The sequence below is a fragment of the Puntigrus tetrazona genome, chromosome 2, assembly GCF_018831695.1.
Source record: "Puntigrus tetrazona isolate hp1 chromosome 2, ASM1883169v1, whole genome shotgun sequence".
Taxonomy (NCBI): domain Eukaryota; kingdom Metazoa; phylum Chordata; class Actinopteri; order Cypriniformes; family Cyprinidae; genus Puntigrus; species Puntigrus tetrazona.
In genome coordinates this window covers 9,657,864-9,673,401 of record NC_056700.1, presented here as the reverse complement: position 1 = coordinate 9,673,401, position 15,538 = coordinate 9,657,864, and the positions used below count along the sequence as shown (strand labels likewise).

Genomic DNA, 15,538 nt, shown 5'->3' with positions numbered 1-15,538 from the left:
GTAATTTAATAAATTGAAATAATGACTAGCTGAAATGTGTTTTCATGCCCTACTTTAAAATAAAGAAAGATTCTATAGTGCGGACCAATCTGTTTTTTGTATAACTAGATATATAAAAGTCTTCTATATGTTTAGAACCGAATAATAATTCCTGTGATACAGCCGTTACTCCAGTCTTCAGTGTCACATGATCCTTCAGTAATTATTCTAATACGCTTATTTGAGGCTCAAGAAGCATTTCTGATTATGATTGTAGAAAACAGTGCTCATTAATATTTTTGTGTAAACCATAATACGTTTTTTTTACAGTTACAATTATTAGTTGCTTATTAGCATACATATTACTGGAATATTTGTCATTTATTAATGCCAATTAAGCATATATTAATGCCTTATTCTACGTAAGCCTGTTCTACATCCCTAATCCTGCCCAAACTCAATATTACTTTACTAACTATTAATAAGCAGCCGATTGAGAATTTATTGAGGGAAATAATTGATAGTTAACAGTGTTAGCTGTTCTAAAGTGTTACCCAAATGATGCGCTGAATAGAAGCACTAATTTATTTATTTAAAACACTTACCTAACTTTTGAATGGTAGTGTACTGTATATCAAATATTTTCATTAAATATATTTAATTCAATTTAATTCACTCGTTCGTTTAATTTCATGTTTTTATAATTAAATACATGCATTAAATATATATATATAATAATAGATTATAAAGAGAACTAAATAACAGTATGATGATGATATATCTCTTTACCTGTTAGAATTATGAGAATGTGTGACAAAGGATTGTGAAACTATAGTTCTTTAAGGCACCTGCTTCTCTTCCACTGAAAATGATTTCAAAATAAGATGACAACAAAACATTTCTTTCTTTTTTTTTTTTAATTTTCACAGAATTCTAAACTCATCGCTGGTGACTGTTTATACAGATTTGCTTTGAATTAAATATTTTCACATTTAGTTTCTGCATCTATCACAGATCTATGTACAAAATAAAGGTTTACAGTACTCTTACAATTTACGTCAACGGTGTCTCTTTCTTTGAAAATACCGATACAAATCGTTTGTGTGTTCGTTTGTTTTTCACATTGTGCTTGGTACAAAATAAGAACTTTTTTTGTTATAATGGGGTTAAGTGTGCGCTGGGGGGTATTTACACGCGGTAAGACTTGTGTCATGTGATTTGATGCGGCGCTTCCAGCATCTCCATGAGGAAAGTGTCTATAGGTGTGTCTCCTATGAGTTTGAAGAAGAACAGATGCTCCAGGCACTTCAGTCCTATGGAGCGCAGAGCGGGCAGACGGAGGAGCAGCTTCGCAAACCTGAGTGACAAGAGAGAGAAGGCTCCCACGTTACACCTGCATGACCTACATACTGTATCTGTTCACACTAATAACAAGCCGAAGTCTGTCATGAAATAAAGAAGAGCAGGAGTGCTGTGGCATCAATAAAACATCAGAGTACCTGCCGGGTTGATCGGGGTAATTGTGTTTGGTGTAGCCCTCCAGTGAAGCGTACACTTTTTCCCGTAATGCCTCGACCTCTGATGGGTTTGACAATCCTTTTGCATCTAAAACAGGAACAGTTACATAAAACATAAGAAAACGTGCGTTTCGTTGTCCGGACTGGAAACTGAATGCTGCTGTCCGAACAGGAAATTCTCATTATTTGCAATTAGACCATTTTGCACTGTCAAAACTGTTTGGGTTAAAACTGTTCGTTGTTGAAAAGGTCCTCAAAAGAAGTACATTATAAAGGCATGGTACAACGGAAATTGTGTCATCATTTATTCACCCTCAAGTCATTCCAAACCGTTCTTTCATCTTTGGAACACAACATATAAGCTGTTCAACATATAATCTAGTTTAGGAACAACATGAGGGAAAATTATGATTTTTGGGGGGGTTTAAACTATCTCTTTTTCTCCACTTTTTTGTGGGTAGTGCACAATATTGTAAAATATGATGTATTACAAAATTAAGTATTGCAATGTATATATACATATATATATAACAGAATTTTTATGAGACCATATCCATATCCATATATATATATATATATATATATATATAGTTTGAAAAAGAAACACGCTAAAACATATTAAAAAGTTAAAAGTTAATGCCCTACAAATGCAAAACCGATATACAAAGGCATTTGTGATGTCAATCTGAACTAATTTCAATCTGAACTGTTTTGTTAAACTGTAGTTACATGGAGCTCCTCACCTCTCAAGTACATTTCTGTACTCCGTGAGCTACCGAACAAACCTGCCATCTATACGAACACATAGATACGAAGCAGGGTACAGTATGCGTGACGCTAACATTCAAAAGCACCAGTTTTATTATTCATGATATTTTTCAAGTAATAGTGTGAAAATTATATCATTTCTTTTGGAAACTGCAGTGATATGTGCTTGTTGGTGCATCAAGGTATGTTTATGCCATGAGACCAGGTAGCATAAATCCTCAAACGTTTTTCATATTCACATTTTAAAAAATTATATACACATTTATAACGCTATTCTATGTATTATATTACCCGCATTAAATCAAAAAAACAACAACTAGTTGGGTGTTTCTATGGGAGGAACAGTCAATTTGACATTGTTCTCTCTTCTGACTGCCGCTATCAGTCACTCAATTTTTCTGTTTAATAAATACACTATCATGGTGTTTTTCTATTGCTATTTCTATTGCTATCTTTGAAGTACTCTTCCCATTTACCGCTCTTCATATTAACACAATTATGATGACTTCCACTGCTAAGAAACCCCAAAAAAGTTAAAAAGATCCATCTCAAAATGTAAACTTCAAATCAACAGCCTTAATCTATTAATTGTAACAATTAAATATATATTAAATTCTTATTGGATTTATCGAAATAACTCTTGGTTACCAGGGTTAAAGAGGACGATAGCTCTTAAACAGCCCAGCTCTGTCTTGTCCATCTGCATGTCCTTCATCTTAGAGACCAGCTCTGTTAATACCCTGCAAAAATGATTATGTATTTATGACTTTATCATACAAGGATTCAGTAGTATATGGGGTAAAAACCAAATCAAAGCAATAGATTTTTGAAAATGCAGAGGGGTCAGTGAGTGGTAAATCAGTACATATCTTACTCAGTTATTATTTTATGTTTTATTCGCACATTTTAAGTGTGGCTTAAATGTCTATATCACTTTTGGGCGTACATTCATCTAGGGTGAGTTTGACCCGACCTGTCAAATATAGAGCCGACCCCTGCGCTGTGAGCGCTGCTGCGGTGGACGTGCAGGCCGGTGGCCAGGAGGATCCCGTCCTTAACCGTCACAGAACGGTGGGAGAACGAAGCGATGAGCAGCTCGTTCCAACCTGAAAACACACACCGGCAGTGAGAGCGGCACACACATTCTAGACACGCACCGAACATGTAAAGAGAGGGATCCTGACCCGCTCGCAGCAGGATGACCTGGTCATCCAGAGGAAGGTCAGAGAAGTGCGGGATTCTCTTAGCCCACTCAACAAGAGTAAAGAGCTGCTTGTCTGCTGCCTGGCAGATGTTGGTCACTGGGTCATTTGTCTGGGAATCAGAAATATGTACACATGAAAGTACTGAACATAGGAAAGAATAACACAATTAGAAATGAAATATTTTATGATCGTGGCTTGATTTGATTGACAGGCTGCCGTATTCTTTGGTTCCTAAATTCTGACGAATAGTTCATTCTGTACATAACTGACATACACTCTATAATTATGTACTGAGGGCTTTTTGGTTGTTTTGAGTGTGTCATTTAGTTTTGTACTAGGGATTGGGAGTAGTGTAAGAAATGTATGTTTATCCTTCCATTTTGATAAAAGTTCAATCTTTTATTAAGCAATAAATAATGAAATAAATCTCTAATATCTCAATAGTTGCTTTAGACAGCATTTAGAGAAGATTTAGAGCAACTTGACAAACTGACAAAGACCATAATAAGGCACTGCAAGTAATCTTGTTTCTTTATCTTATTTAAAGCAAGATCAATTTAAACTATAATTGGCAAAATAAAAATAAAAGAAATAATATACTGACTTTATATAACAAAAAGAGTTAAAACATAAAAATATGACAGCTAATTAATTCTCATTGATTGTTATTGGTAGACTATCGTTTAAATGTTATATTTTCAACAAAATCTTTAAAAAATATGAATATATTTAATTGAGCAAAAATTCAATAAACTGATCAAAAGTAAAAACATTTACGATGTTACAAATTATCATTTAAAAAAAAAATACAGTTTTTTTTTTAACTTTGATATATAAACCGTCTTGTCTTAAAAAAAAATCATATACAAAATGAAGCAGCACCACTATTTTTAAGACTGATGATAATCAGAGATGTTTTTGAGCATCAAATCAGCACATTGCAGTGATTTCTGAAGGATCGTGTGACTGGAATTATTCAGCTCCGTTATCTCAGGGATAAATACTATTTTTTTTAACATTCATTAAACAGAACACCATTCATTTAAAAATCTTTTTTTTTTTTTCCATAATATTACTGGACATTGCTTCTTACAAAGCTTCACAGGGTGTCTCACCGAGTTGCCCGTGCTGGACTCCATGTAAGCCTCAGTCTTGGGTTCCACTGCGAGCTCAGCGTCCAAAATCTTCTCCACTGGCATTTCTTCATTAAAGCTGCTGCTACACTCCACCTCGTTGTCACTCTTTTCCCGACCCCGCTGCCTCTCTTCCTGCACCGCTACACACGCAGAACATTTCTATTAATCCACAAACAAACAACACCTAAATGCCTCCCTTTCATTAAAATCGCTCACCTTCTCTCTTCATGCCCATGGCCAGACACTTCTGATAGCGGCAGTACTGGCAGCGGTTACGCTGGCGTTTGTCAATCTGGCAGTCTTTATTGTCTCGGCACGTGTACGTGAGGTCTTTCCGGATAGTTCTCTTGAAGAAGCCCTTGCATCCTTCACAGCTGTAAACACCATAATGTTTCCCTATAGGCAGACAAAGATAACATACTTTACATGATCGTATCGTATCTTTAAAGTGATAGTTCACCCAAAAATTCTGTCATCACTTACTCACCCTCAATTCTTCCCAACCCCTAATGGCTTTCTTTAGTCTGGAAAACGAAAGAAGACTTTTATAAAGAATGCTTGTAACCAAACAGTTTCAGGTCTCACTGAATCCCACAGTACGGACAAATAATACAAAGGAAGTGAACAGGGGCCCAAACTGTTTGGTGACAAAGATTCGTCCAAATGTTTTCTTTCAGGTTCCACAGAAGAAAGAAATTCAAGGTCGAGAGGAGTAAATGATGACAGTTTTTTCTTTTGTATGTGAACTGTCCCAGTCAGGCTCGAGAGAAGTCGGTCATGCTCCAGCTAAAGAGAGGGTCGACTCTGCGTGACTAAACATGCACGTTTATGAGGGTACGCACCTGAGGATCGGTCTCCACAGATGGCACAGATGTGTTTGGAGAGGGACCCCGGGCTGCCGCAGGAGTAACTGCCCAGTCCTGCCAGTCCTGGAGGAGGTTTAATGTCTTCTGAGCTGCTAACACTGTTCATGGAGTTCATCTGTAAGGAAGGAGAGGGTAAAGAACAACAAAGTGAGCTTGCGTCTGTGTGTGGTTTCCCAACACCTAAACAATCTAATTGTTACCCGAGCACTTCCTCTTTAGATCACGTGACACGACTCCTTTTGCGTTCACTTTCTGGTGGCTTTGCGCCATATTAGATACAGAGGTTTCTCTACGTTTAGTGAAATACGTTAACTATGGAACATATCATTTGAAGTGCTACGATAAATAAAAGCAATTCATTACAATGGAAGTGTTGGGTAAGGGTAAGTGAAGTTTGTCTTGGCCAGTAGGTGGCAGCAAACGGTCACTCTTTGGCATGGCAAGTTTTATGAGCGAAACAAGATCATGTTCAGTAGAGGTCAGGCGGCTGTTATAGAATTAGACACACATGCCCTGAGAGAGATAGAAAGGTCAGGGAATGGAAACTGAAAACAAACCAGCTAAACCCCTGCGGGTCAACAGTGTTTTTAAAAAGCCGAACTTTTCTAATACAATGATGGGATATGTATTTTTAATGAAGCTGGGAGCTCTGCAATTGTTGATGCATATTTCATGCAATTTTTTGTCTTTCCCTAAACTTCGCAAAGAAGCGGTATTTAGCTTTCGACCCAGCAGTGAACTAATCTGAGACTTCAAACATGATACACAACAACAAACCGGCTACTGCTGCAAAAATGCTGTATAATTAATGGATTTTTAGATAATTCAACAAGCTTGTGGGAGTTAAAGCACAGAGCAGAACAGAGTCAGACTTGAATGTAAACTTGCTAACCCTTGTGAAAAAAAGTGTCCTGAATGTGCGCTTGTGGTGTACTTAGAATCTTGAAAGTTACTTGGGTATTTTCAAAGAGAGTACTTTTATGACTTTAGACGATTATGTACATGCATATGTATACGATTATGTATATGCACTATGTGCTCAACTATCTAGTGTATGAGGTTTAAATGGTTATTTTGTCACCCAACTGTGTCAAATATTCCTCTGAAATAAATGCATCACCTGGTTATTTAAAGTGCACTTTTTCTCGCTAAGTTTTACTCGCATCACTTAACCTTCATGTTGTGATTTGGCCATTTTGACAAGGAGATGATTCACATTTTTTTTTTCCAGAAGATGCTAGTTAATGTCATTGCATTAGAGTAAAATGTACCGACTTTGCTCAAACAGCATGTTTCCTTCCCTAAAAACTATTTTAAATATACTGAAATACCTCCCATTGATTTTACTTTATCATTAATGCGTGTCAGAAGATTTGGCAGTACATAATCCATTGAATTACACATAACATACTTGTGTCATATTTAAGAGTGCCCAAAAGCATGCTGATAACTGTAAACTACATGTAATTGCAACTAACATGCAGTTACTACAACCAGTTCTCATACAAGCATATTACTTTTTCAGTACATCATTTCTGTATTTGTTCCTACAAACGGTACCACAACGACTAAACAGCAGCCCAAGTGACAGCAAGCTACGACTTCCTGAAAAAAAAGATTATAAATAGATTGTTTTTTGTAAAGACCACAAACATGCATTAAGAAAGTACATTCAGATGCCAACTTTAACAGGCAAAAATGTTCATTTTCAAGTTCAAGCAGTAAAGGCAAAAAATGCATTCACACTCACGCGAATGTGTTTTTTCAAACGTTTTGTGCGAGCGTTATCCTGAAACGGTGAGCCGTTCAGTGAGGCAGAAAGATGCTAGGAAGGTGATACACAGCAGCCACCACCATGTTCTCTCCCTTTAATCTGCTGCCTATAGCCCATATATTATTCAAAGCTCTTGGCCCCCGCTCACAAGAAGCATTCCTCTATAGAGGCGTCCCTGCTTACAGGCGAGACGTTCACGCATGCACATTCACAGCTAATAGTGTGGCGGGTTTCCACAGCTTTCCCCCGAAGTGTTGCATATTGCTCCCGCTGTAGAGGAGCCTCAACGCAATGATATCTCTCTCCATGTGAGCCAAGGTTATACTAGGGCTGTCCGTCACGCTACATTAGCTCTTTTTAGGCTAGACTAAACAGAATGGGCTGTTCTCCCTCGAGCTAGAGGGAGGCCCTGCAGAGGAAAGAAGAGATGCATTAAAAGAGCATTCTGCATTTTCCCGCTGCTTCGCTCTTGCAGCTGAAGTTTCTCTGATCGGAAGCGTGGATGTCCCACTATCTCTTTCGCGAGACGGCACAAATGATCCAAAGCAAAGCAAAGAAAAAGGTTGTGATTGTTAACCAAGTTGTTATAAGTTTATATGGAGTACACATCTTTGGAACACAAATGAAGATATTTTTGATGAAATCCGAGAGCTTTCTGACCATTCATAAACTGCAACGTAACTACCACATTAATGGCCCAGAAAGACAGTAAGGGCGTTGTTATGTAGCCCAAGTGATTAGTGGTTTAACCATAATTTTATGAAGCTTCAGGAATCATTTTTGAATAAATAGCCTACTGAAAAAATAACAACCATAATGCATGTGTGTACATTTCATTTTGATGCAAAATATCTTTTTGTTTCAAACATGAACAAAGATCTTTGGGTATGGAACGACATGATGGTGAGCAATTAATGGCAAAATGTAATTTTTGAGGTGAACTATGGCTTTAAAATCTGCAGAATTTGTGCTCAGAATAGCGATATAATTATTACAATGTCTCATAGAGCAGTGATTCTCAGCCTTTTAGACTCCAAGGCGCCTGATTGTCCACAATAATATTCAAAGGCCTTCTACAGTCCAAGTATTGTGATTTTAATCTATGAGCACTCCTACTTTCTGTAAATGTATAAAATGTAACCACTAAATAAAATGATACATAATTATATTCTTCAGTGTTCCCACTCTTTTTAACCAATGAACTACAATGGTTTTGCCACCACAAATAAATAACTAAATCAGCATGTTAGAATTATTTCTGAAGGATCATGTGACATGCAGACTGGATGTTTTTCTCTGTGCTGTACCTGTGGACTGTTGAGTGCTCCATAGCCCATGTTGGATGTGGTGGGCAAGGAGGCTGAAGGTGAGCCCAGAGAGGAGGAAGTGATGACTGAGTACGGCGACCCTAGACCGTTGATGATGGAGGGGTGATGGTGGGACACCATGGAGCTGAGAGGAGGCTGGGACGGAGGAGAGCTCAGGTGGCCGTGTGTTACCTGCAAAGAAGAACCTGAGAATAGAAATAGAGAATTAGTCTGTATCCACAACTACATGCAGCTGGAAATGAATAAAAACAATTTGTACATCTCATAATTTAATTGATTGTTATATTTAATATGATAGAAATCCATTATATATACGTTTTGTGAATCAAAAAGTAAAAAACCAAGGTCATGTTCCATTATGTTCCATTTAGTATATGACCTACTTTAAATATATCAAAACTTAATTTTTAATTTTTACATTTTTTCAGTATTTACATTTTTTGCACCCTCTCTTCTATCATAACAAACCAAACATATATGGTTAGTCAGCTTTCAGGTGATATATAAATCTTTTTTATGACCCTTATTACTTGTTTTATGGTCCAGGCTTAAAAATATGAATCTAAAAAAAATATGAATCATTAAATAATCATTAACGATTTTAACGAATGAATACATGGTTGACAAGCAAACGTTTCACAAATATCTCCTATACTCATCTACTACACAAATACAGATAATGTACTGTGACAGTTTGACATTTTCTTTCTAGAAATGCTGTGAGACATCTGGGGGCCCTGTCAATGAGGGCAGTAATGGTTGGTGGCATTTGCACAGTAGTAGGGGTCAAAAAGTGAGTAGCAGTGACTGCGAGCGTTCATGGATCATCACACATCAAAGTTCGGCTCTCTCGCTCATTGGTCTTAAATGTACACATGCTCATTACATTATATCAATTAATATGCACTGGTCTTTGAAAAACCTGACTGGTCAGCTAACAGACATTAATAGAAATTAGAGTCACTACATTACATTATCGCTAATAATTAGACATTAGATTAAAATGCTAGCACGAACAACAAACTGCACAGCTAAAGCTTTAACTCTTAAAACAGCAATTTCAGGTTAAATACTACCCCCTCGATATGCCATTCACCAACAAAAAAAGAGGACATGCAGTTTAGAAGCCCTCCATAGCTTCACAATACATGCATTTTAGTTCTCAAATTCATGCTACAATCAGCCCCATGCACAAACTCGTTCAGATCATCCCAATAAAGCATTTTGACTCACTCTCAGTGTATTTTAAAGGCATGATAGAACGGTGGCTTTCCAGGAGTGTCAGTAGTGATGCCTCCTGTTCCTCGCACTGAGATGTCTCTGTCACCGTGACATGCCCTGTAATGCCCTGCATGACCAGTGGGAACACCGTAAAAGCTATCCTCAGCACCCACACTTACTCAAGTGTGTTAGGGGAGAGTGGTCTCTGTGCCCTGGCTGGATTCTTGAGCTATTAATGACCTCTAAATGTCACATTTTAATCAGGAGGAACATCTATCCTCAGAAAGCCTGGACATGTTCAAAGCTGCGTGTTATGAAACGGACGTTACAATTAAGACTTTTCTTTTAGCTTCAGACAATTGTTATAAAGCAGTTATTTTTTTAACAATATTACCTTGTATGTGAAATGGTGATACGGTATATATACTGTAGATGCAGTTCAAATGTTTGTTCGACAAGAATGTGCAAGAATAATCAAAAGTGGCAGAAAAGACTTTTTAACAAAATAATTTCAATTTTGTCACAAAAATGTTAATCATCACACAAATGTTCTCAACACTGATAATAAGAAATGTTTCTTGGGCATCAAGTCAGCATATTAAAATGCTCACAGAAGTCTCATGAATAAAAATATTCCATAATATTACTCATACTGTATTTTTATATTATTGTATAATTACACACACATGTATAAATTTGTTTATATATATATATATATATATATATATATATATATATATATATATATATATATACATACATACATATGTAGGTACACACAGTACACGCATATATATTCTGTAAACAGAAATGTTTATTTGGATACAGTGTTGGACAGCGCTATATTTATATTCATTTTTTCAAATAAATGCGGCCTTGTTTTCTTCAAAAAAAACTTACCAAACTCAAATGTTAGGTTTACTGTAACGCACTATAATATGTAATATTCAGTTTTATCCTACATTACAGATGTCAATATACACAATCTGTGTTCTTCTGGGGACATTTTTGTTTAGCTTAAAGTTTTTGGAAAATCTGAAAATGCCTGTAGCTTTGTGTGATTGGTAGGTTTATGGGTAAAAATGAAATACAGTTTGAACGGTATAAAATAAAACACTCCTTAAACATTGGAATCTTTGGAATGTCTCCATAAAACTAGTGTGAGAGAGAATTCTACGTCAAGTCAAGAAACAGATCCATGAGCACATGTTCTCATGGAAGTAGCAGCTTAAGTGGGATCATTCTGGGTAATCGTTTGTTGATTATTCAGCAAATCTCTATGACAGAATGATAAGCAATAATTTGCTTTCCTGGGATTATGGAAAATCAATACAGTGACTCAATCATCCAAATATTCAATTTGACGCACAGCACAAAACACCATATGGCTGCATGTAAAACCACATGAAACACTGATTAATTGTTATTCTGGATGCGAATATGTAGTGTATTATTGTATTGTATCGTTACCACAATTAAACCTAGTGCTTTATAATGTAGTGTGTTTAGTACACCGGAAGGTCACCTAGATAATGTTAAGGAGCCGAAAGAAACTGAATTAACCTAAAAGGAATAAACAAGACTCTTTGAGAGTGATCATCAAGAAAATACATCTAATACAAAGCCAGTGAGAAATAGGCTGAAAACTATAGGCTGAAATTCAGGTTATTTTTAAAAATGCCTGAGATTACTTCATAGTATTTTAACCCAAACCCCTTGACTTCTAGCTCGAAATATTAAAACTTTGACTCAAGGACAAAGAACATTGTGTTTTATAAGCATTAAATAAGGCCTTGCAGAAAAATGAATGAAAAATTTGATTGCACTCCTCGCCTTGGACATATATACAGCATTCCAAGGCTGCTGCAGGTTTAAAAAAACTAAATCATTTTATCAATCAAAACACCTTTTAGCAACTTGATCACGTGAGAAAATTACAAAACTACAAGGTGATGATTTTGTATGAACTGAGATATAAGCATAAAAATGTACGAATGAGATACAAATTAGCCACCAGTTTGCCAAAAAGGCTTTTCTGTTTTGGCCAATTTTGACAAACTGCAGTCAGTTGATTTGTTTGTTTATCTTTTCAGGATAACAGACATACTATGCTGGAGCCTGAGAGTATCTGTTCTTCTTCTGAATTAGGGGGTGAGGCTGGATGGGACAATCCCCCTGGGGATGTGTGGCGGACTGATGCTGGATTACCTACTCAGATTAAAGAGATTATCATCCCGTGGCTCACAGGGGAACTGCTTTATTGATGCAAGCCCAAAATCTGATAATAAGGTTTAGTTCTAAATGTCAGAGAAGGAATGTGTGCTGCTTTGGCTTTGTGGTAGTGTTTATTAAAACATCTCGAATAATGGGCTATCACTCATTATTTCACACACGCATGCATGCGCGCACAGACACAAAATCTTATCGATTTTTTTTTATTTATCAGATTTTTCAGTTTATAGTAATAACAGAGAGAGCTGTATTAAGTAGAAGCTACTGAAATGTATTTCTATCTTGGAATGACCTTGGAGCAGGAGTGACACAAGCAAGAGCATGGGGGTGAGCGATTTGGAACATGGTTTTTCTCTGAGACTGTCCTTGGGAGAGACTGTCATAACTGGGGCAGAAAAATTGTCAATTAGATTAGCAAGCTGAATAACAACCAGGCCTGTGTTGAAGGTGCTCACCATTGCTTTTTTGGACTGAATGTTATCTAATGGATCGGGCATTCTGCGCTCCAGTGTTTTTTGTAACATAGCAGACCACGTTGGATGCAAACTAATGTATGCTGATCCCGATCCAAATAGATTTAATCGATGGTGAAGGTTTCTCTCAACGAAAATGATTGCATGAACGCATTAAAATGCGTCAAATCACTACATACTTTGTCAACACCAAACACACACAGATGAGTGGTCAGTCTTGGCAATGGCTGTTAGGTTTCTTCTCAGCATGAGAAGGGCAACGCTTGAGTTTAGTTGCAACAGTGAAGGCGGAATAGGATACGACAGCTTTATCTGACGAGACCACCTCAAGCACAGGGAAGAGAAAGGATCTTTAAACACCCAAGACACAACACCGGTCTTGTATGTGTTCATCATGCACTCTATTCACTGCTGGACTACTGGAACATGAGCTGAAAACACAGCCACTACAATGCTGACGGCCCGCCAAGGCCTTTCTTTCACCAGCGTTTTTAAAATACATTTTATTTTCTATTTCAGCCGCCAACTGCTTTTTCCGGCCACTCGCACCGTTTCTGAAGTATTGTACACTTGTCTACTTAAAAATTAAAAAAAAGCGCAGTGTAATTACTGTGTTCATATTGCATTGTAAAACACTCGTGCTGTTGTTGAGGTCGGACATGGGTAAGTTTAGGGACAGGTTTGGTGGTCTGGGTAGGTTTAAGAGTGGGTTAAGGTGTAAGCTATGAGTCAACAGTGTATTTATAAATGTGATTACAGAAATTAACTACAGATTACATGCAGGTATTTTTATAATATAAGCACAGTGTAAGAACGTGTGTGTACATAATAAGTGCATTGTACTAAATGATTAAAAGTTTAAGTACACTAAATATTAAATGGGACCCCCAATATATTAACACACACTATATATATATATATATATATATATATATATATATATATATATATATATATATATACATACATATATATATATATATATATATATATATATATATATATATATATATATATATATATATATATATATATATATATATATATATGAAAATGCTCTGTGCGTGAAATGACACGCGCCTAACGCAAATTACGCAGCTCGAGGCAGAGGCTGGCATTATTAGAACTCACTGAGTGCCTGGTGAAATCTTAAAATAGACTTGATATTTCACAATTTGCCTCAGAATAACAACAGCATCTGGGGTGAGATTAATAAACACAACAAGTAGGGTGTTAATGAAGGCAACAAAATGACTTGAGGCTAGATGCTATGCGCTGTGACAAGCTCTGGCCAGGCCCTTAGCTTGCGACAAACGTAAACACACTTAACCTCAGATTCACGAATTAAAGCCCGCGCAGGTGACGGTTAACATTTCGGTTCAAAACACCCGAATAAGTCGGTTTGACGAAACAAAACGAGTTGCCTCAGCCACAAACTTGAACTCGGTAAATCATTCTCAGGGTGACCATCTTGAAATAGGCTGTGTATTTTAATTGCACTTGTTTCTATGCAACCTGTCGCTCGTGGTGAAATAAAATAACGTTAAAATAATTTTTTTTTTAAAAAGTCTTCTTTTTACCCGTTAAACGGTGACAATTAGTTACGGTGGCATCTAGAACAAAATCATCAATTTCATAACCGCCCGCGTTACTGGTGAAGACTTTATGAAGGGAAACGACGAAGTGGTGCGTTTGTGTAGCGCATGCATTTCAACACCGAAAGAAAACCGAGCAAAGCAATCAAACATGCGATGAAACTGGGTTAAGTTAAAGAAGTAAATGGAGCATCCCGGTGATCTGTCAGACCTATCCATGCGGCAGCGTTTGCTCTTAGTTTGCAGAAAGAGACTAACGTAGACGCTGCTCAGTCTAACTGCGCGGACATTCATTAAAATCCGTTCCGATCTTCAGCAGTCGTGAATGCTTGAACCAGCTGAAGTCAAAACTGTTGCTAAACAAACAAATAAATAACCCACGACACGCCGCTGTCTAGATACCAACCGAGAGCCATTAATAACTACTCGACAGCAAACAGTTTAACAAGAGGCGCTCTGGAAAGCTATAAATTACATAACCGCAATTAAAGTGCCAACCCCTGACCCTGACTGAGAGGCGCAATCTTTATCACCTGATTTTAACATTGGCACTGGCTCCAAGTCAATACACATGACACGACCGCGCCGATAACTCAAGCACGTACAATTTATGAGCACATCGTACAAAGTCCGTCTGAAGAATCCGTACTTCAGATAACGCACGGCATGGGGACACTCAAAACACACACAGGCATGGAAAGAAAGCAGCGCGACTTCCGGGAATAATAAAAAAATAAAAAAAGACGTAAAACTACGAAGCACTTACTAAGATGCAGATACGTGTCGTTATTATCCATGTTTGGACGAATGTGAAAGAACTGTCCGATTTTCTCGTAAAGTGTCTTGGGTCGCCTTTCTGGACGGCAGCATCTCCCCGCTGCTGTCCGCGATCTGACTGAGGATTCGCTGCGCACACTTGGGGCCCCACCGAGGGGGTGGCGAGGGCCAGACCTCTCCCAATGACAGCCTCCTGAAAGCTGTACTATTTGCCAAATTTAGCGCATACTACGTGTTGTTGTTTCTTATCGTTCAAAGAAATTTTAAATACTTTAATTTATTTATTTTTTTAAATCACACAAGGGCTATTTTTGCAGTATGCGATATAAGGTAGCTAATTCGCCCATGTCATACCAGCTGCTTTGTTTTTAACCTTTTTGATCATTATTTAGTTTAGTTGTTTTCAATTAATGTGGTTATGTGGTGATGCAACCTGTGTTGTTAAAAGCGCTATATAAATAAAAATGATTGAAATGTGATTGTGTTAATATTTCAGCTTTTTTTTATAACAACGTATATGCTATCTGATAATGATTTTTAAAAGTTGTAAATAAGTTGAAGTACGTTTTACAAGAAGGTACTTGGCTATATCATGCTTTCCACTTTAAATTTCTCTTTTAATACAATAAGTTATTTGCAGTTTCTTTGTAATTATTCATAATATTTG

General features: G+C 37.1%; 1 protein-coding gene across 1 annotated transcript; it reads right to left on the bottom strand.

Moving 5' to 3' along the window:
* Positions 1 to 884: 884 nt before the first annotated feature.
* rxrga (retinoid x receptor, gamma a) lies at positions 885 to 15,016 on the bottom strand. Its single transcript, XM_043224115.1, has 10 exons — positions 14,861 to 15,016; positions 8,553 to 8,758; positions 5,448 to 5,586; positions 4,822 to 5,001; positions 4,585 to 4,745; positions 3,449 to 3,578; positions 3,238 to 3,370; positions 2,913 to 3,004; positions 1,479 to 1,584; positions 885 to 1,336 (listed from the first exon to the last, which is right to left on the bottom strand). Exons 1-10 carry the CDS (start codon positions 14,889 to 14,891, stop codon positions 1,189 to 1,191), a joined length of 1,326 nt encoding a protein of 441 aa, XP_043080050.1. The 5' UTR covers positions 14,892 to 15,016; the 3' UTR covers positions 885 to 1,188.
* Positions 15,017 to 15,538: the final 522 nt, after the last annotated feature.

Bases quoted from the DNA above. Each gene is read 5' to 3' on its own strand.
- rxrga (XM_043224115.1), bottom strand. From the start codon at position 14,891: ATGGATAATAACGACACGTATCTGCATCTTA. The intron at 8,759-14,860 runs GTAAGTGCTTCG...TTCTATTCTCAG, and splicing joins CGACACGTATCTGCATCTTA to GTTCTTCTTTGCAGGTAACA. The intron at 5,002-5,447 runs GTGCGTACCCTC...GTCTGCCTATAG, and splicing joins CTGTGGAGACCGATCCTCAG to GGAAACATTATGGTGTTTAC.